This window comes from Haliotis cracherodii, unplaced genomic scaffold, assembly GCF_022045235.1.
Source record: "Haliotis cracherodii isolate W230 unplaced genomic scaffold, xgHalCrac1.p SCAF_19, whole genome shotgun sequence".
NCBI classification, from domain to species: Eukaryota; Metazoa; Mollusca; class Gastropoda; order Lepetellida; family Haliotidae; genus Haliotis; species Haliotis cracherodii.
The window spans coordinates 15,465,752-15,489,091 of NW_027266274.1; the positions used below are offsets into that span (position 1 = coordinate 15,465,752).

General features: G+C 38.2%; 2 protein-coding genes across 2 annotated transcripts in view; both read left to right on the plus strand.

The window, feature by feature from the left end:
• LOC139466874 (uncharacterized) overlaps positions 1-13,009 on the plus strand; it is a 30,326-nt gene extending 17,317 nt beyond the window's left edge. The window contains exons 4-8 of the mRNA XM_071248607.1: positions 9,738-9,827; positions 10,040-10,143; positions 10,660-10,735; positions 11,356-11,477; positions 12,930-13,009. Coding sequence (XP_071104708.1) covers positions 9,738-9,827; positions 10,040-10,143; positions 10,660-10,735; positions 11,356-11,477; positions 12,930-13,009 — 472 coding nt within the window. The remainder of the gene's footprint in view (positions 1-9,737; positions 9,828-10,039; positions 10,144-10,659; positions 10,736-11,355; positions 11,478-12,929) is intronic.
• LOC139467141 (fibropellin-1-like) overlaps positions 1-23,340 on the plus strand; it is a 198,139-nt gene that overhangs the window by 156,841 nt on the left and 17,958 nt on the right. The gene's annotated exons all lie outside the window — the stretch shown is intronic.

Genomic DNA, 23,340 nt, shown 5'->3' on the forward strand with positions numbered 1-23,340 from the left:
ACATAACATTGTTAATAAATATGGTTATTAGATTATATTTCGGTTTATAAGTTAGATAAAAACTTCCTGTTGGTTTTATTCATCAGTTTCGGGTTTAAAATCTCATAAATACCCATCGAACGTGTTTTATCCTACAACTATAACTTACAGTGTATGTAAATGCCAATAAACAAAATGCATGGTTGTAGAACACAAAGGAGGTTGTCAGGTGAAGGTAATTCCTGCGATAAAACAGATTATGAATAAACAGAACTGTAAATAATAGCGTCAAAACCCTTTCCATATTCATGCGAAATCTCTCTACAAATCTCTGATTGTACGATGTCGACTACAAACAAACCGACGTTTCACTTTAATCAATCCTTCCAAGTGTTTGACGAAAAAAGGGACATAACTCCTGTGGTCATCGCCGAGTTATATGCCTGGTAAACGTATGTCAGACTATACAAAAAAATCATGTCAAAGTTGAGAAATACCAGCAATCAATTAGCGGATTTTGTATTAAAGAGAAGTATTATTAATTAATCAATAGTTAATCATATTTGAGGTCGCGAGCTAGTCACGGATTACCAGCGTTTCGAGTGAGCTTGAAGGTTGCAGTCATCGAAGCACCCCACAAATCACTGATTAGCTGTAAAGTTGGTAATTTCGATAGGATTCTTGTACTACACTATTTGGTGTGACACTTGTATCATTTTGTTTTCTCAAAATATTAATGTAGTGATGCTTACATATAATAGTTATGTTACTTGAGACCTTGTCAGTTAGAACAAGTATGTACAAAACAAATCATGTAGGGCAGCCCGACTTTGGACATATTGGATATATCACTTATTTTATTATTAAGATAATACGAAGGTGTAAGAGAGGATTTTGATGCTCTAAAGTCGCATTAGGTATTATTTTGTAATAAATTGCAAGGTTAGAGATTTAGCATGTGTAATAGAAACTAACATTTGCTTCAACATTGTGAGAAAATAATTCCTGAAACTTTCCTTTATAAGATCATATATGAAAACGATACTTATTTCTTTGTGTTCATGTATTCAAGAATTACACATATATAAATGTATTCACATTCACGTTCTTGTTGGCAGACTGAAATGGTGACCCAGTAATTCTAAAGACTGCATCTCATTTATAACCTGTAGCGCGGATCAGTCTAATGCCTTCAGGCACTGGTTTGCCATATCCAGATTTACAGGCAGCAGAATGTGAAGCTTTATCATCACATGCACATTTTGTGATTTTTTTACCAAAAAATGCTACCTTAGTTTTTTAACTATAAAATATTATCATTTGTAATTCGGTAACTAGCACAATTTGACATTTAGGCAGGAGTAGGCATCACCACAGGCACCAATATTGTGCTCCTCTTCTGGCGGATCTGTCTCTATATGCAAAATAATTTGGCTAAGAAGTTGAACTTCAGGTATTAGTATATCTATGATATGGTATCGATCATAACCATAGAATAGCCAATTCTCTTCCATTGATTTACCCACCTGAACTTGAAGTAAAGGAGAACATTGAGATCGTTTCGTCTGTTTCATATTTAGATCGACGCGAAAAGATTCAGTGTGACAAAAACTCTCAACCCGACTGTATGACCAGAGGGATGGATGACCTCAACTTTCCAATAGTCAACTTTTCCTTTTATGAATATTCTGTCATACGACTCTGGCTTAAAAGTTGTATAATCAAGGTAGCATTCAAGACCTGTGTAAAGGTCAACGGGTGTGGCGGCAAGTGACCTTGTGAACAAGTCACAGATCGCAATCAGGTGAAGTTACGTTGATTTGCTTGGCATGTGTTTGTGATGGATACCACTGGTGGGGCAGGATGCGCTCATGTTTTCGCGAGCACCTTGTATCCTATGTTACTTTCTAAAACCCATTCCAAGTTTCCAAAGAGCTACATAGCTCAAGTATGCTATATGATTACTCACAATATTTTACTTAAAACTACAATGCTATTTTGCCATCAAATTAACAAAACCTAGGTTAGAGTATGCGTTGTATTTAATAAATATTCATCTGGTGGTCCTTGTTTATATTACAATACAACACTGCAGGGAGAATATACCATGTGTTTTTACGATAAATTACAACCACGAATCGTTTCTTTCTGATATGAGATATCAACATTATGTTCAGCCTCTTAAAGGATGATGATAAATTGTACAAGCTTTAAACATATTTACCCTTATTCAAATAATGAAGACTTGCTCAATAGAATCCGACCTCGGCAGTGTTAGACAGTCAATTTTATGCACAGGTTGGGATTTCCCGCATATTCTCACATTCTTCGTGTCAATTAACTGAACTTTTTCGTCCTCAATGGATCGGGTAGTCAGGCTGGTTAATTCAGGGTGCATGACGTAAAAAAATAGAAAACATATTTGAATAAAAGCCTTCATCGTATAGCTGGAATATTTTGAGTATAAATTATGCCTTTGGGGGAAAACTTTTTTGTTGTAAAATCACTGGAAGAAAACTTTCCACTCTTGAAAAAAAGTTATGTCTGACTATTAGGTAACTCACTGGTTGATGCAACGCATAAAACAGCTCTTGACAAAACATTATTTCCACTACTTACCCCATACAGTGACAATAAACCAAACACAAAGAGCAAGAGTTACTCGCTCATGCATACTGTCAAACTACGATGAGGTCATTGTAAGACGACGTATTGGCCACACAAGGTTTGTTCAAGATGATGAGGATGAAACCTTGTTGCTGTGTGTGGCTAAAATCCTTGTCATGATTATTGTACGTGCGCATCATATTACATACTCCAGGATTACTTCCCCTTGTCCAGAGGACTCTGTATAATATGCGAGGCATTGGACACATGCAGTTGAGCATCAGGACCAAGAAGTGATAAAAATATAACTGTCAATTGCAATGGATTCTCATTCTGAATCTGATAATCTGACAGTGTTTAATAGTATGACATGCCACACCGTCGCATACAATGACACATTATCACCTAAATCATCAGGCCTGACCAATCATCTTATAAGACACACCATGATACTTATGCTACCGTAATTGTCGAATTCAGGGACGATAACTAGTCTTTTGGGTCGGATTCCAGTTTCGCAAAGATGGTTTCTGACAGTCTGGTCCGATATGACCCTCAAACCAGGGATGCGTCCTCCAGTCTCCGTAGCTGTAGCATTGCGATGACGTAGGTGGATCAGTCGAATGTAGCGATCCTGTGCAGGGGTGGTAACGCTTGGTCGGCAGGTTTTCGGACGGTCTGCAGTGGAATTGAACTGAGTGTATGCCAGCGTGAGCGTACCATGTATTCCTAGGTTTGGTGTAGAATGGTGTGACGTTGGGATATTTATCTTTGACATGCTAGTTAAAATTATTACTTTCACGTAACAGGAGCCACACTGAACCAAACATTTAAAACATAGATTACCGGTATTTATATTATCCTTTCGAAAAATAATTCCCAATGCGTTGTGTACAAGGTAATCAGTCTGTTCCGAAGGATTTGTGGAGATACGTTTGAAAGTTACTTCATTTAGGCATTAAAGTGAAACGCCGAATCCCGCGTACCTAAAGGGGGTTGGCTGCCGCAATATTCTGTTCCTAAGAAGCGTTGGTTTTGGTTGGTTGGTTTGTTGTTTAACGCCGCACTCTGCAATATTCCAGCTATATGATCATGACGGCGGTCTGTAAATAATCGAGTCTGGACCAGACAATCAAGTGATTAATATCGTGAGCATCGATCCACACTCATGATATTAATCACTGGATTGTCTGGTCCAGACTTTCACTGAAGCCCACATATATAAGAACGATTTGTATGGCTGTTATTGAACATAAATGACAGTGTGGGTCCCGTTTTCCGACCGGGACCCAACGCAAAACAGTACGAGAATCTGTACTTTACTGAGAAAGTGTTATCCCAAAATAATATTCGTTACATAAATGAAAATGCAAACTGCTTTTGACAACTTATTTTATTCAGGAAAGAATAATAAAAAAACGAGTTCAAATTTGATATTGACAATTCACAACATTACTTATAAATGTGTTCAAAAGGGTAGATGACACCCATGCAGTTATGACAGCAGTTTCCAATTCGATTCAAAGTTAATTTTTAAGTCAGTCCTTGACAGGTGAAAATACTGCACATGACAACTTAAGGTAATTGTCGCAGTGATAGTATATAAAACAAAAGTACTTCAGTCAGGAAAAAATGAATAACCGGGTCATAAGTCTTATTGCAATGGCATAAATGTATAGACAATGGCTGACTACGAATATCCGATGTTTTGGCTATCAACTGTTAAAATTATTGGCGTCCAACCAGCCCGGTCATAGTAGTGACGTATATTTAATTCGAACCCACGATCAGCAGATCCTGACACGGCTTGGGGATGCAACTTTTCAACAGTTCCTTAATGCAACTGAAAATGGTTACGGTCATATGTGTTGCATCGGTATGGTTTTAAGGAGAGTCACACGTTTTGTATGTTTGAGGTTTTTTTCAGTTTTCACACCTCCTTCGTTACTTGCACTTACTTTATAAATGAAAATTGTGTTTGCCTGCATATTGTTTAATGCGGCAGTATGCAATATTATATTCCAGCTATATGACGGCCTCTCACGACTAGTATGGGTTGCTGAGGACCAACATTCTTACTCGGCATCTCCACAGGTCCCAAACCAATTTGGTCAATATGACGTGTATTCAGAAACTTTTAAGATTAATTCGTTTTTCAAAGGAAATATAAGTTTGATTTTGCCAATTAGATGTATTCTACCCTGCCTTATGAAATCCTGAAATGTATGTTTGAGATGTAAGTCGAGATGTTTAATCTTTATGCACGAGTGACTGGTGAAATAAAAAAACATTTACGGAGCTTATTTTCCTCTCGTTACTTCACTTTGTATGTTCCAACATAACAGTTGACTTGCACACGACAAAATCCACATACATGTAGATCACATAGTCCTGTGGTCAAGGGAACCTGGAAGATCGGGGGTACAATAGGTCTTCAGCAATCCATTCTTGCCGTATGGTTTCATGATATCCATATGCCATCATGGAAACCTTCATGGGGGTCACGTCTTGTCTCGGAATAACACGAGTTGGTCACGAATGAGTAGGTCTTCAGCAACCCATGCTTGCCGTAAAAGGCGACTATGCTTGTCGTAAAAGGCGACCAACGGGATAGGGTGGCTGACTTAGTTGAAGCATGTCATCGATCCCAAGTGTGTGGATCGATGCTCATGATATCAATCTCTGGATTGTCTGGGCCAGACTCGATTATTTACAGACCGCCGTCATATAGCTGGAATATTGCTGAGTGCGGCGTTAAGCAACAAACCAAAACTAAAAAAACATGTAAACGTGCCTCTTATCATACCCATCTATGTGTAATCTTTTGTGAAAATAGTAATCTCTGTTAGATGGTTGTAGGTAATAGGTATTCTTTTACACAATTGCTTTTAGGACAGAAATAATATCCGACACAATGTGCTTTAAAGGAAATGAAAGTCACCATCTGATTCTGGAAATATTACATTTGACACTATTGTGCAGAGTAAACCTATTTATTACTATATGACATGAAAGTTTTGTGAACACATTTTGTTTGTTATATATGGCAAGGAACAATACGAAAATACAAGTCAGTGAAATGAGGGTGAAGGGTACCCAACACCCTAGTTGCAGAACACGAGTATTCTCGGGGTGACGATTAGTTCATTTCAGACATTTAAAACCTTTGCTTACGCTGCTGTCATGTGAGGTTCTTCAAAATGTTGATAAACAGTCACCATCTGGGAAAGCCCTTGGTCATCCTTTAGCAAAGCCATCATCTTCAGAAATTCAGTTTCTGACTAGAATACTTTCCAAATACAACCAAATTAGTTTTATTCGTATATTCTGCATGGTTACGTTTAAACTGAAATGTAAGTTAGTTACATAATGACGTGGACTGGATACGTCTGACTGTCTCTCCACCATCTGCTGATGTCTCTGATCTGGCAGTGGCTGTCCTCTAGCTGAGCTGTCCTCTAGCTGATTGAGGTTGACGACTCTAACTAGTCCGTCACGATTTCTGTCCTCACGCATTGTGATATGATCTCCGATAGTGCAGACCTCAATCCATCAACATGGTAATGTTTATCATTTGTATGAATTCATAATTGATGAGATGTTTTTAAATGTTTTGTTCCTTCAGTACAACCAGTGCTGATCATGTTTAGGTATGCGTGCTAGTACATGGCTAGCTAACTGATTCAGCCACTTTAAGTTAACGGCAATGTGAATTTACATGAATATACTTACGTGGTGTGTTATCACCATATTCTTCATACATGATGCAGTTACCCTCAGTTTGTATATGACGTTGTCTCTATCAGTAATGTTTGCCTGTATTTGCCTGAACACAACCATAAACAGCACATTATTAATAATTTGTATGTATCACGATCATGTTGTTTACAACAACCCGAGATTCGTCAAGGTTAATAAAAACGTTTCTTGCTCTTTTTTGTCTTTGAACCATATATATGTCATATGTTATAGGAATATCATCATTAGTGGAAAGTGACCGCGAGAAGGCTCCTGTTCATCACATGTTATATCACAGCAACCTTTTCATTAAACCAAGTCGTAAAATTCCATTGCTGTACTCACTCGTTGAACATCATTTGATGTGGTTATGTACAGACTGGTAATGGAACTCCTGGATACTGTGTTCCGTGTAATTACCAAGTCCAACCGGTAATTGATTTGAGCTACAGCCTCATCACAGGAATCGTTGACCTGATGTGTCCAATATCTCTGTCCCGGGACCTGGTTTACACATTGCGTACGAAGCAGTAACGCTCTCTACTTAGAACTTTTCACCGAGATGAATAAGATCCTATACAATTGTACTACTCGAAATCAGAATGAGCGCTTAAGATACTAATTCAGATAAATTTGTGGATGTGGGCTATACATCTAGGCTATTGTTGTAACCTTGTCTGGTCATGCTTCCATTTTGAAGTAGATGAGTGGTCAGAGATTCATTTGTGTCACTGTACCCAAGAAGGCGAACCCTGTAAATAGCCTGATAAACAATCGTTTTCATTAAAAGCTGCCGAGGAAATCTAGTAGTGTAGACTGTTTTTTGGCCAATAATAAAAATGTTTCTAAAGAAGTCACAATAGGTTATGACATCACAGACGTAGAACATAACAAAAGTGAAAAAGATCTGCGGAAAACTATGCTAATAGTAACCATAAATGAAAATATCATGGCGCTCTAGTCGATGCTACTATTGATCCCGAGTCATACAGAAACTGTTGGTAAAACATTCCTTGTAATGGCTATTCAAAGTGTATGTTTTAACCTTCCATGGGTGAAGTATTTTTTAATGATAATATTACCAATAAGAGTAAATGACCTTGATATTTTCAAAATTGACATATTAGTTTCAACTGCATATGACAAACAGTTCTCGATATTTGACACTTGCAACCACATATCTAACTTTGCAAGCAGAGATTAGGCAATATCTTTACAGCAATAGTCAGTTAACTTCTTACCATAAACTTTTTAGAAGCATTTTCAAGTACCCCTTTTCGCAGTGTTCGTGTTCATACCAGGGGAAAGGTAATTGTCACTAAATTTAACATACGCCCTAATTGAAGTCTTTTGAAAAAAGTAAAAACTATTTGTTCCACTGGTTATATTTCCCTCCTGTTTTTTTGTGATACACTTATTTCAATGTGTGTGACAATTATTTCTAGTAGGTATGTAAATTGTACTTTATTCTGGGATGCAATTCCTAGCATGCATTGGCAACCTGATTGCATCTGATTAGATGCAGATGATTATCTTTCTGATAATTTAAACCAAAGACATTAAAGTACGTTACATTTTACCACAGCAGCCTATATATACTGTTATCCATACGCCAAGTATTAGGTGCTATTCGCAGAGTTTGAAGGGATATCTGAAATACCAAAATGAATACATGAGCAGTGATTTCCAATGCCACATAAATACATTAACATAATCCATATTATTATCGAGCCTAGGTATATACTAATTATCCCATAATCACCCGCTTTAAAGACGAATTAATTGGTTATGTCAAAGTCAGTGTTTATATAATCAATTTTTGCACAGGAGTTCATGAATCTGGTTCCTTGTACGCTCACTTCTCTCAAATTAATGCCACTTATTCCCTTCACTGCAGACCTGGTTACCTAATACCTACATGCACGTAGTTAAGAAAAAAAGTGTCTTTTAACACAAACTCCTGTTTGTTATGCACTGAACACATTATATAATCAAGTGACAGCATGCAGTAAACTTAAAGAAAGTAGTAGTCGCCTGTTCAAGGGTATCGGGGTAGGTGTCATATCATATCAACATACATGTTCTAAGATTTGACTTGGTTGTTGGTGGGTAAAGGAACACTGCATGGTGTGGTACATGATTTACATGTTCGTTGCCAGGTATTTGAGAACTGTTTTAACAGTGCATCGTGAATTACAGCCATTGCTACGAAACCTGCTGTAGAAGGTTTTATAAAACCAGACATATTATCAAGGTGATAAATCATGTTTCATTGATTTATAGAGCGGCGAACTTATGTTTGAGTATTCTTTATTAGCTCTTGCACTTTACTACGTGTGCCTATATACTGTAACAAAATTGGTTTCAACAAAGCAGAATCCTTTTCAACAACAGAGATTTTTAAAAGCATTTAACAATCAATAAAATATCATTACAAAGTGATATAGGTTATTGGCATCTGAAATCTATTAGCCTATTTCTACAAATATGTTTTAAGCATTTACTTGCACATTCCTTCACACTTCTTATCAGTACATACCTAATTGAGAAATAGATACGAATCCTCAGCTACGTATATCCAATGATATATGTTGTCATGATCAAAATTTATTTATCCCCAATTGATGTATTTTATTAAACCTATAATAACAAAGTTGTACAATTGTGCCTGATTTGATTCAACAAATGATTCATCTGCTTGTACACTCTAAGTGACCACTGATGTTCAGAATACACTTTTATGTAATTGTATTTTTTTGTTTCAAGCAATGACTGTTGGTTGAGGCGCATTTGAGATAAGATAATTGTTTTGTGAAACATTCCATTATTTGTGATAAAAAGCTGTGCATGTTTGTGCGTCTGTCCTTTTTCGTGAACAAAACAAGACAAGCAGGATGCAGGTCATCAACTTTTTTTCACAACCTTCGTGAAACGTAGTTAGATACCAAATTATTCCACAGACGTCCATTAAGATCTAAAATCAGCGTGTGTGGTAAAGTTCCAAGGAGAAACACATCATAGGAGAACGAAGGTGTGCTTCAAACAGACCACACCATAGCAACACACGCTATAAAGCTCCACGTCTCCCATGTTGACAGCGTGTAGCGCGGCGGGGTCTGGCCAGACAACAACCAGGTGCATACAGGATGTGCACGATGGCGGTGTTTCGTCTGCCTTTATGTGAGTTGCATTTATACGCCGTTAGTTTGATATACACGTTTGTTCGCTAACTACTATAAGACATAGTTGGAAAGTGAGACCCTCATAATTTTATTCAGTTTGTGAAGTGGTTGGTATATAATTCCCATTTTGTGCCACATGAGTGGATAAATATATCTTTTCATTAATTTATATTTGTTTGGCATTGTACAAAAGTAATAGTAGCATATATTCTAGGTCTGAATACATCGGAGGATACGTATTGTAGCTGCTGAAGCTTGTGCTACATGTACCTCCACGTACAACGATGCTACATCAGCCGAGGGTTCAGATACCGACTGTGAGTAAGTAGGTTTGCCAACATTCGTATTGACACTGTCGGATCCGTAGAAAGTAATAAATCATGTTATCACTTGTCTCTCCTACCAACATATGTTGTATCCAGGGATGTTGCTGTGGCGACCCGAACTCTCCAAATTCCAAACACAAACTTCATAAATTCCACAAATAAATAGTCTAAATAGGACACATGTTTTATGAAACGTTTATATTTCAGGCATCTGAAAGTGTACTTGGATTGTCTCGATACTGCAGCAGGAACATCTGCTGGGTGTGACTTGGCAACAGCTCAAGCCACGAAAATCAGTGACGCTGTTTGTGGTAAGCACTAAAGTCTTGTGTTGCCGCTTTCATGATTAATATGATTTGGTTCATATACTTTTTGATTATCACAGTTTCTACACAAAAATAATCGATTATATGAAAAAGACACGATTATATTGGTTTATTGAGTCTTGAATATGAATACTTCCCGCGTACGTATGTGAAGCATCACTATGCATCGATCCAGATCCCTCTGTGTTTTGTCCTTAATGAATAGGAATCCGAGGGTCAAACCATCTATTGTTTTCTGTTTTAGTTTAGTGTCTAACAGGCACATACGATACCCGCTTTCTTGTATTTCTTTCATACCACACGGGTCGAAATAACTTTATAATCCGAATAGGACAACGTCTCTGCCATTTTAAGTAAAACTATATCCCCAGCGCATTAGATTTTAATCATATTTGTCTGAATGTTCTCGAAATGATGTTGTATTTTCATTGATGTTAATTCGGCAATGCTGAACAGGGACGAAACAGAATAATGCTGCAAGTGTTTCTGTACTGATTTTAGACCCAGATTTGGAGTTGCCCTGTACATGCCAAAAGACATTCTGGGGAAGCGACCTATCCGGGAACAACGCATGCGGGTAGACTCCAAATTGTCTTATGTTTTCTTCAATAATGAAATGCTCACATATACTGACATATATACTCCTCAAATAAGTTAAAGAACATTAGATTCTTTCATATTACTATAATTAATATGTTATCGTACCCATGACGATCCGGGGTAGAATAGGTCTTCAGCAACCCATGCTTGCCTTTAAAAACGACTATGCTTGTAATAGGTGACTAACGGGATCGGGTGGTCAGCCTGGCTGACTTAGTTGATGCATGTCATCGATCCCAATTGTGTGGAACGATGCTCATGTTGTCAATCACTGGATTGTCTGGTCCAGACTCGATTATTTACAGACTGCCGTCATATAGCTGGAACATTGCTGAGTGCGGCGTTAAACAACAAACAAACAAACATACTATGTTATCGCATGACAAATTAACTTTACTATCGTGAAAGAATGAATGCCTTTTACTTCTCTTGAGTAATATACTTGAAAATGAAAACATTATCTTTTTTTCATATTCACATTTCATTATATCAGCCGTTGTTTACGTTCAGTTTATTCAATTTTATTTTGTGTATACATTATTTCATATTTACATTTAGATCGTTAGTAATGTAACACGCAACCATCATGTGTTTCAGGCCTCTGGAGACCTACATCCAATGTCTCACTGACGCAGGAGATAAAGATACATGCAAGACTGGAGTCAAAGCCTCTGCTATCATAGACAAGCCCAAGGGGAGACTTGCAACTCTTACATGTAGTAAGTATCAGGCAGTTTGATATTGTTGAATGTCCATCTTGTACATTTCATAACAACCTCGGATTCGATTTGCCAGTTTATACTCGCTGCAAATACAAACCCATGATAGTAGCAACAATGATATATGCATGCATTGGCTAACAATTGTTTCCGTATTGAATATAATATTGATACAGAAATATTCTTTCTTTCTGTTTAACCTCAGTTCGCATAATGCATTCATTTAAATAGGAAGAAACGTACGTGTAGGAATGTTGAGAGAAAAAGTAACACCTTTTTGAAGGTTTTGCAGATTGGTAAATATAGTATAAAAGATCCCTCTATATGTTCTTGTCTGTTCCCTGTTGAATCACCAACACAATTTATCAATGCATATTATTTTTCTTGCCCATCATCTTGCCCCTTTACGGCAGAGTTTAATTGACACTTACACCCTTCACTTATTGTATGTGTACGTATTTATATGATTCTGTTGTCATTAAATATAAAACGTGACGGCCACATAGTAATCTATCTCGAATATCTGCCAAAACAGATTCCATTGCGAAAAGGGTAAGCATATCCTGTAGGGTAGCTTGCACGTTCTTTGTCAGTTTTGCATATACATAAACTGCAATTCTCATATACCCTATTATAACCTACTCGACACACAAAGGACATTTAAACAAGTCTAATAAAATCAATCGGACCACGAAAACCTTAATACACTGATTATCAATGTTAATAATCTGGACAATCAGAGATAGATTTGAGTTTAAGGCAGTCCTTCCTATCATGACAGTCAGTTTAACATTTTTGGTGAGACCGAAAGTTTACAAGTATCAGAGTCGGTTGCAGGACTGACACACGAACCACAGCTACCGGGCCCAAGTTGTAGATGACGAAGACACCATGCACTTCGTGAAGTTATGTCCATTTCAAATGAGGCTTGTTCGGCCAAAAGAGAGTACATGTATTCACGAATGATGACATGAATCATGAATTTGATTATTTTCCAAATAAGAAATCTAGTAACAAAGTTGTCACCTGTTTATATTCAAGTAACAATAGCAAAAGCTATCGGGTATTGACATGCAAATATTGGTAAAATACAGGAGCTCTGTTGATAGCTTAGTCCTTTGTACGATTCAGCATATGTTTATGAAACACTATGAAATAGAGATGATGCCAGTAATTCAAGCCTCACCGTTGGCACCCATCACAAATACATGATAAGGTAAGTCAATTGTTCACCTGAACAAACATGGTAATGTTTGATACAAGTCAAACTTTTGGTCACATCAATCTAAATTGAAACAGGTGAGGCGGTTTCACTGGCATCTATAATTTCAAGTTCAGATGATCGTCTATTTTACTATTATTGAACCAGAACAGATCATCGACATACCTGAAGCTAAGTCTTAGCCGTTTGTGTGTGTAGCATACTAGAATGTAATATTCTCTGTTGTGTAGATGCTGCAGTTTCCACCCTGAGGATGTACAGTACGACCACCGTTGTTCTTCCCTTCATCCTGATGGCGTTTCTTCCTTAGCTAACAACGAATCACAATGGATACTTTTGAAATGTAGTTGTTTTTGAGAATTTCTTTGTGAACGCTAATCTTACTGACAATGATACGCTTCGATGATTCAGAAACGCTGTGCAGATTGGTATTGTCATGTTTGCATATATTGAAACAGTTAAAGAAGCTACAAACTGACTAAGGGGGCAAAACGACTCGTATTCAACTTAATTAGGCCCACCTGATGACGTTTTCTGATGACGTGGTTCTCCCCAAAAGGCCATCGACGAATAGAAAATGTCATCAACCCTTTAGACACTTTGATAGCAGAATAAAGGTTAGGGCAGTGATGACTTCCTTGAAATATGCAAGAAGTGGCTTACAGGAATGTACATATCCATCAGAATATCTTTTGTAATAAAAACATACTGGCTTACATTGAATTATGTTATCAGCATTACATCTATGAGAATGATTACACGAATCGTCAAATGCTCAACACACGATTATGACTTAATGGACCTGCATCACACAAGCAAGCACGCATGCAAGGTCACGCATGCATTCACACACTACATGGTAAGGTACTGATGGTACTATTCATACCAAATGCGTGACAACATGATACCAGTAACAGTTACAGTTACAGTTACAGTTACAGTTACAGTAGACTTCCTGCAGCTAAACCCATGCCACGAGTGCGGAGCTAAGAAACCAATGATTATAATCGGGACGAATATAGGGTTCAAACAGGACATTTTGTTTGAACAGTTTCTGCAAGCAGTAGTGAAACTTATTTTGTATCATCATCAAGTTATTTGCCCTGTTGAATTATTGTTTGTTCAATGGTGTTGATACTTGTGCAGACGTGCATAACCATAATAGGTGAGGTTTAGTAGCACTGTGAATTGTCGGGTAGGGTTTGCAACGCTACCAATAAACACAAACAAACTGGGAATGGGTACCTGATCAAATCAAATCAAAGTGACTGGAGTTCACCTTCATTCTTTTGCCAAATGGTAGTTACTGGAATTTAACATTAATATCATAATATTACATATATGATACATGTATCTGACTGCTAGACGTCGGAATTATAGAAACGTATGGGTGGCAAAAGTATTTCCATAATAATAAGAAAACAAGAGTCAATTGTACGATTCTATCTGTATCATAAGCTTGTGTATATGAATCATTATCAAGCATTGATAATTCCAAGTGTTTTTAAAAAAAGCGTGACCGTATGCTGCACCACCGATGGCCCTTGTCACAAGCAATTAGTCAATTATTCACCTAAAAAAAATTATGGGAACATATGAAACAATCAAAATTGGGAATTGCATCACACATGTTGATCATTGATGCATCAAATTCAGAAATATCTGCATCTCGGATTATGAGATGATCGATGCTGCCAATAGACCGGAGATGAAAATGGCAGACTCTGCACATGTTAACGACATCCCAAGACTCTTGATAGACGATGAGAACTAATATAGTAATCACGTATATATGTATACCCTTGTTAGGTCAGGTGAAATGAGGTTTAAGGCCGCGTTGAAGATTATTGCACATATACATGTACATGTATTATGCCACACACAGAAATATTCCAGCCAAATGTATATGTATGTTTGTTGTTCTACGCCACACTCAACAATATTCCAGCTATATGACGGTGGTCTGTAAAAAATCGTGTCTAGACCAGACAATCCAGTGATTGACATCATGAGCATGGATCCTAGCAATTGGGATAGGATGACATGCATCGACCAAGTCAGCAAGACAGACCACCCGTTAGTTGCCTCTAACAACAAGCATAATTGCCTCTGGCGGCAAGCATGGGTAGCTAAAGACCTATTCTACTCCGGATCGTCACTTGTATCCAGCCAACTGATGATGGCCTGTGTATATATATATATATATATATATATATATATATATATATATATATATATATATATACATGTGTGTAGTGTCACCCGTGACTGATATTATGAGCAACATAGATATGTTTCGCTACGTAATGATAAAGAACACAGACTCTGGCTACTGGCACTTGAACGTCCTGAACAGTTCCCAAACCTGTCTCATCATGTACGGCTGGGATGCATAAATATAGAATCTAGGGAATGTCGATGTGGAATTGTAGCTCATGATATTATTAAGCATGTATTTTTGCATTGTACATTGAATATGAATGACAGAAATGAACTATTTGAAATCATTTGTGATGTGATAGATGTCTCTACATTTGCAAGACTATGTAGTGAGGACGATGATATAATCCTGTCTGTACTACTTGGCGGTATGCCTGAGTGTATTAGCTCTTTATCTCAAAGTCTATGGGGTGACCTTATGGTTATTGTGTCAAGACATTGTAGGAAATGTCTGTATCTGTTACAAAACAGTTATAAGAATGCTTGATTGTCATGTATTTTGTAGTTATCATTTCTAATAATCCCCGACCCCGACCGCGTCATACGAAAAGACGTTAAAAGATTGTACTTGTTGTAACCCTGTCTGGCGCTCGGCATTAAGGGGCTAACCCCTGGTCGGCTCGGAGTCAGCATACTGTGTCTGAGTAGGATATTCATGTTAAACTTCGGCATGGTATCTCATAGGGCTAGCACTATAAATCAGCATCAATCCGGACTAGTACAGGCAGCGACACACAGACACACACATTCACACACTCACACACACGTGCATGCACGTCAATATGTAAGCGCAATAATCTTGGACGCGACGTTTAACCCAGTTGCACCTCATCTCGTAAGAAAGCTGTTGATTATGTCATGCTTTCCGCAATGATAAGCAAATCATTCTTCGAAATTATGTAAATATAACCTACTGTTTACGGAAGAAGATTTTGAACAGGCCAAAACAATAATAATGATCAGAATAAAATTTCAATGTAAATTATTTACTTGTATGAACCTAAGATCAGTGCCAGGCTACTTCAGTGACGTAATTACTATGGTATTCTACTCAGTCTTTAATGATCACTTTACCATCATAAATTTCACTTCAACAATCATTTCAAGTGCTTTGTCAGGGTCAGACTACTGATTCACCTCCAGTAAGTTTATTGGTTGCTCAGCCAATATGATTGACCTCAAACATGTCTGGCTGCTCCCCCAGCAACAATAACCTAACGTTGTGTAATCCCTTCGTGTCAGTTTTTTCCTCGGTGTGACTACTTCAATTTGGATGTGACTACATTCGTTATTTACTGCATCTGTCTACACATTTGTTGTGAGCAGGGCAAATTGTAAAGAGTGCAAATAAACGTCATGCTAGTGTAGGGCAATTTATCGCCACATTTCAGGGCTTGTGACGCACATACAAACAGTTCCTAGATACGGTGGATATCATTAAATTTATGATGGTAAGTTACAAGGGAGACAAACAATATGCCATGCAATGTCACTCAAAGACTTAATATGTTTAAAGCTCTTCACAACAACATGACATGCATGCATTGAGCTATTGAACAAGACATGTCTGTACATGGTTGTGTGATACCTGGAGTTGTTGAAGGAGATGTTACCTACACTGTAAGTAGCTATGTAGCTATTAGTTTAACTTATAAGAATATTCTTACAGTACACTACAATAGTGTAGTGAAGCACAGTTACACATTTAGTGTTGAAGAATTAGACTGATCGATTTGTAACATTTGATATTGGTCATGTATGCTAACAAATTGTTTCCCAGTATGATTGTACATGTACCCTTTTGGCCATTTACATCATGAAAGAAACATAATGAGTCTCGATCAGTATCACTACTCTCGCAAACAGTAAACCTTGTCAAATTAGGTGAAATGCCTTAATCAATTTGGGATTATTATTGTTAAACTTATTCACATGTTCTTCAAAACTAATTACACTTCATTCACTATTATATACTTAAATAGCGGTCATTATGTAGGGATGAATATGCATTATTTGTCAATATGTACGTTGCAATTGCAGCTTGCACTATAAATGCACATTAAACCTCTGTGTTTTCATTTGGACAGTCAGCTCAAATAGTTGGACGTTAGAAATACATGTCCTAGCAAAGTGATGTACTCTAATAACAGACAAATGGGCATCCTAAATGACAAACTAAATCAATTTAAAAATCAGGAATGTGACAAGTGTGATATAGATATATTTCACTACATAAAACTACTAAAAGTAATACAGTTCTTATTTGGACTAGTATCCTTCCTCAGTTTCACAACCATTGATAACTGTTTAGCTACATTCACTGAAGTATTTGTCGGCTGTGCAAATCCTCGCCGATGAATGTGTCAAATTTGTCATAAGAAACTATCGGTACTCAATCAGTACTATAAATGATGTCAACAATGGTACACTACAACGATTAACTCACATCAACAAAGTCAGATTATACTCGTCTTATTGACGAATGTTGTTACTATACTTTAAGGTTACATGTGAACATTTGATACCGTGGTGTTATCCTAAGTGAGAACATCGCTCCTTGTTCTACCCCTAAACATACTAAAACAAGTGCATTGTTGGACATACTGCCTTTGGGGTAATTGTAAACAGTTCATTTAAGAGCACCTCCTCAACAGCTGCTAGGATAATTGTGCGTGATTTCCTGAATAGGCTGCATGCTGTACATGTGGCTCAAACCTCGGTGTTAAAATAACGTTCGTTGCTGACTGTTTTGTTTCGAAAACCCTGTGAAAAGTTTTTATTTCAAAAAATTTTTTTTGTAACAAACACGTCTTTTCATCTAGATTAAACTTCGCAACCACATGTAATCAATATTTACGTTCAAGATATAACACAAACCATCATATCGTACACGATCCGTCAAGAGCTGTGAACGTGTCAGCTGAATGTTTAAAGCAACACTAAAGTGGTGCAGGTCTCAATCAATTCATCATGGTTTGAAATCCATCAGCACTTGTATTTCGCCGATAACAACAGTGGTGCATCAGACTATAGGAACACCCTTGCACCAGTGTTTTGATTATGAATGTCATATACATATGGTATCACTGATCTATATATTTCCCCTGAAAAATAGTCTTACGATACGTATGTCTCAAGTGTGCAGCAAAATTAATTGTGATAATATCAATGTATTAACTGAAAACTACTACTAATTATGATTATATGGATTATTTGGCTTTACAGATTGATCGATGTTCTGTACACATCATAACACTTGTTGAGACAGTCACACCTCAAACTTTTTCCCCATTCCATATGCTGTACATATCTAATGGGAATGGAAATCTCAAAATTCCCCTGATTCTTCATCTGATTATTAATATACAACTTGTGTGGTAGAATATGAAAGTAAAAAATCAGAGAGGAGATTTGAGTTATGTAAAAAGTACGAAAAAATATGCATATGCTCACAGCTACTTTATTTTGGAGTATATTATACAGCCTTTTGTGTTATTTGTGTCTGGCTATATCTTACCATAAACTCTTTGGTGTGTAAAAATGTAATGAGTGACACGACCAAGGTTGACGCAAGGCTATTGAGGAACTTATGGATCGCCTATCAACGCTATTGAGCAAATTATGCTTCTGTTTATCTAAAGTATGAATACTCATCAAAATACTTTGGACGTGTAATAATCAACAGACAATTAAAGTGAACCATTCAAAGTTTTTATCAAATGTGTGCGTCTCTACCCTGATGTCACAACAATGTAATCCTGCACCCTAACCTGAAAATGACCAAACGATGGCACCTGTGATTGTGTATTGTATTAGGTTGTTATGTTACTTGCCAATTACCTTGCCACTGGCCTAAACATGTCTGATGACACTCTGAACATTTAACGCACTTCAGTATAGGCTAGTTTGGTTAAATAAATGAAAAGCATTAAAGGTTGTTTGGAAAAAGTCACCAATTGAGACAACTCTCCTGTTCAGTTGAACAACTTGTTCTTACTGTCGTGTTATGCGTAATCATTGACATCATACCTGTTGACATTGGTCTTGGAAACATGGCTATTCATCAGAGCTGGGCCCCATAAATATGGCGTGTTTAACAACGAAGACACCGGGGTTCTACCTCCTAGGGAAACATATTTCTGTTGTCTGTAGATACGATGTACAGGGGGTCGGTTGCCATAACAGTGAAGAGGGAAGGTATCCTTACCTGTGTCAAAAAGCAAATGAAGTAGGTATTATATTTCGGATTAAAACAGGATTTTCAACAGATTCCTTTATATCGAGCAATACTCTAGCAGCCCCAGCCTTTTGTGTCTACACCTCTTTGGACGTACAATCGAGCATACCCTTTTACAAAGATTTCAAAGGTATTTGATCAGGGTTAAAGATTTCAAAGAGGTCGTAGTAAAGTTTGTAAATGGTTTTCAAATAGCAGATATGCGCAGAACATTATCTGCCATTGTACTTTACACATTTGAAAAAACAACTTTATATACTCAACAACAACAAAATCCTGTGACACCTTTATTTTAGTGTATTTCTCAAACAAGTCAAGTTTGGCTTTCAATATTGTAGTACTTGTATGGAATCAAGTCACAAAAACGCTACAGAAAAGCATGCATTCCATGCAAAAGTTGACTTTTATGCAAGCCCCATGCATTTCACTACCCAAGAATGGGTAGTAAAATATGTGCGTTAACGGGATTCCATATGCATTGTTTTGCTGTTTTGCTGACAACAATCACTCAGAAAAACAACAAAACTACGCAATAATTCAACATTACGAAATGCCACGCCTGTCCGAAAATGAGCGTCGGCGAGCCATTGGTATGGTTGAAGCAGGATCGAGTCAACGTGATGTTGCAAGACAACTATACGTCCACAGAAACACCGTTTGGTGTTTATGGCAACGTTAGCAACAAACGAATGCAGTCAGAGGCCATCCTCAGAGTGGCAGGCCACGCGTAACCAATAATCGACAAGACAACTGGATTCGAACAACACAGCTACGAAATCTATGACAGCCAGCAACAGTGCCTGCAAGAAGCATATCTGGCCTTCGACGATTATCTTCACAAACCGTACGTCGCCGCCTCAGATGTGCAAGGGTTGTCGCCAGAACACCCGCCAGACATCCCATTTTGACAGGAAACCACCGTCAATCACGTCTACAGTGGTGCAGACAGCGTCAACGCTGGGCGGCCTTGCAGTGAGGACAAGTTCTATTCTCTGACGAGTCTCGTTTTCACCTCAGCCACAGCGATGGACGGATTCGAGAGTACCGATGTCGAGGTGAACGTTACGTCAATCATTGTGTTATGGAAGAAGATCGGTTCGGGGGCGCCAGCGTTATGATATGGGGGGGGGGGGGGGATTTGTTTGACGGTGGTAGAGGGAAATCTCAATAGACAGCGCTACCGCGACGAGATCCACGGCTCTGTTGTTCTACCGTTTTTGCGCCGTCATGGCCCTGGCATTACCTTTTAACATGACAACGCCCGGCCTAATATTGCTCGACAGGGTTCTCTTTAACAAAATAACGTGAATGTCATCCCCTGGCCGACTCTCCCCTCTGATCTCTCACCAATCGAGCATATGTTGGATGAGATTGATAGGCGCCTTCGACGACAACCACGTGTTCCACAGACACTCCAGGAACTTCGAAACATGCTCAAACAGATATGGACAGATATCCCACAGGACTTTGTGCGCGCTTGGTGCATTCCATGAGACGAAGATGTGTTGTTAGCCAAACTAAACATAAACAGTTTATTATTTTTTTAAGATTCTCTTTCTTGCATTCAAGCTATTAAAACATGTCTGACACACATCCACTTTTAATAGACATTGTAGAATTGTTTAATGATCTTGCTACCGGCCAATACAACATCGTTTTCTGTTGTTTACAAAGCAATGTTAGAATCACTGGTAACACAATGGCCGATGCTGCTGCAAAAATAGCACTCAACAAATCTGTGACACCACTTCTGATCCCATTCAGTGATATCAAACCTTTTATTAGATGTTACATCATAGATCAAATGCAACAGAAGTGGGACACCCAATGTATCAATAAGTTACATGAAATTATAGCAAATATCGGTTACACCTACTTGGGTTGTCAGTCCAGACTTGAAGAGGTCATTTAACGACGATGTCGTATTGGCCACTGTTGATATACTCACGAATATTTATTGAAAAGTGGGGATCCTCCATTTTGTATGCCTTGTTGTGAGAGAATCACAGTCAAGCATGTCCTGCTTGACTGTATTGATTTTTGCGATCACAAGGGATAACTATTTCAAATCATCATCTCTTAAGGATAGATTTAATAGTATCAGTTCTCATTTAATTATTTGCTTTTTAAAAGAAATTGAACTCATAAATAAATATGTAGTTGTAATGTACATAGTTGTGTCATAAATTGGTAGTGTATAACTGTGAACTCAGATTGTTATTGGATGTACCCTTGACAGGCGTAAAAATACTGTAAAATTATTGTCCCCGTGAGAGGGTATAGTAAGTCCATATCATTCAAAGTGCGTTGTTCCTCTCATAGTTTTAATCGTAGAATCTGCGTTCTTTTAAAGTTCGACCAGCAACTGAAGGGATGGTGTACTATTAGTCTCCCATGGACCCCAGCATGGTAATCTACCTTCAGCCCTTTTTTATATTGTATTGTAACATATTGTGTTTTCGTTTTATGGTTATATGCTAGTTTTAACTATTACTCTGTGATATTCTAGTAAGTTTACTGTCGATCTATGACAGGTTTTTATTTAATTTAAAGATATGTATTCATAATGTATATCTTGTCACGATATGGCTGAAATATTGCCGATGTGACGTAAAGCATAAACTCACTCATTCACTCGATCGTGGCTATTTGACCATTATTGAACGATATCAGATCATCGAGATACCTGAAGCTTTAGTTAAACTCCTCGGACAAATGCCCTTTTCTTATTTTTTTCCGATTACCGAAGACATTTTGAGTTTTATGCAAAGAAACGGACCTACATGGCACGGAGCACAAGTAGTGCCCATGGGGAAGCCCACTTCTTACCTAAATGTTTTACACCCAAATTTACATAGCTGTTATCTACTAGGACGTCCGGCATATTCTTTTCTCAGTACACTTCACATGAAATTACGGGCGGGGATAGTCGTGTAGGTAAAGACTTCGCTTTTCACGATGAAGGCCCGGGTTCGATTCCTCAAATGGGTACAATGTGTGAAACCCACTTCTGGTGATCCCTGCTGAAATCCACCAGTGTATTCGATATCCTGGATGTGTAGATGTCTTAATATTGTGACATAGGTATGTTCTGGCTATATAAGTATATAATAGAAACCATTATATCTATAAATGACTAAAAGTTATTAAGAATAATTATTTGACAATATATACTCTTCAAAAAAGGAAACGCAAAACCGATAGTTTTGGCCGAAAAAACAAAATGAGCGGACCAAGAGGGTCAAAATGACGAGGTTTAATGTGTTATAGTGTCAGTGATAAATTTCCCGGATCAAAATGATCACAACAAGGACCTGCAAATCATAATTCAGGAAACACGTATGATTCGGAAGAAACGCACCCAGTACATTGACAAAAGGGCCGTGGAACTGCATGTACTGAACGTGCAGCAGCACTATGAACGGTATTTAAGTGCAGGGTTTTTGATTGCCTGGCATCTGCGTCAATCGAACTGTGACAGTTCAACAACATGCCAAGATTAACAGAAGTGCACAGAAACAACGTCATAGGCCGCTTGCAGGCAGTGGAATCCCGATCAGCTGTAGCCAGGTTTTTCAATGTAGCGCCCAGCAACATCACAAGGCCATGGGATCGGTTTAAACAGCATGGGTCAACACGTGATCGGCCAAAGTACAGACGACCAAGAGTAACCACCCCCGCCCAAGATCGGTACATCCGACTGCGCCACCTACGTGAAAGGACGACCACAGCCACCTCAACCACATCCCAAATACCCGGACTGCGCAGCATATCCGACCAGACCATACGAAACCGTCTAAGAGCAGCAGGTCTACGAGCAAGACGTCCTGTTCGATGCGTCATAATGAGTCCACAACGGCTACATTGGTGTCGACAACAGAGGGTATGGCCTCAACTGTGATGGAGAGATGGCTGGTTCAGCAACGAATGAAGATTTCTCCTCCTTCGAGGGGATGGAAGAGCATGGGTCTACAGACGTCGGAGAGAACGTTACGCCGTAAACTGCATACAGGAAGTGGGCAGGTTTGGTGGGGGTAGCGTTTTGATGTGGGCGGATATCTCTCATGATGGTAGGACAGATTGGTCCATATCCAGGACAATCTCACGTCGATACATCAAAGAAATTCTCCTACCACACGTCCTCCAAATTGCAGTCAACGGCAAAAGTGTATTCCAGCCGGACA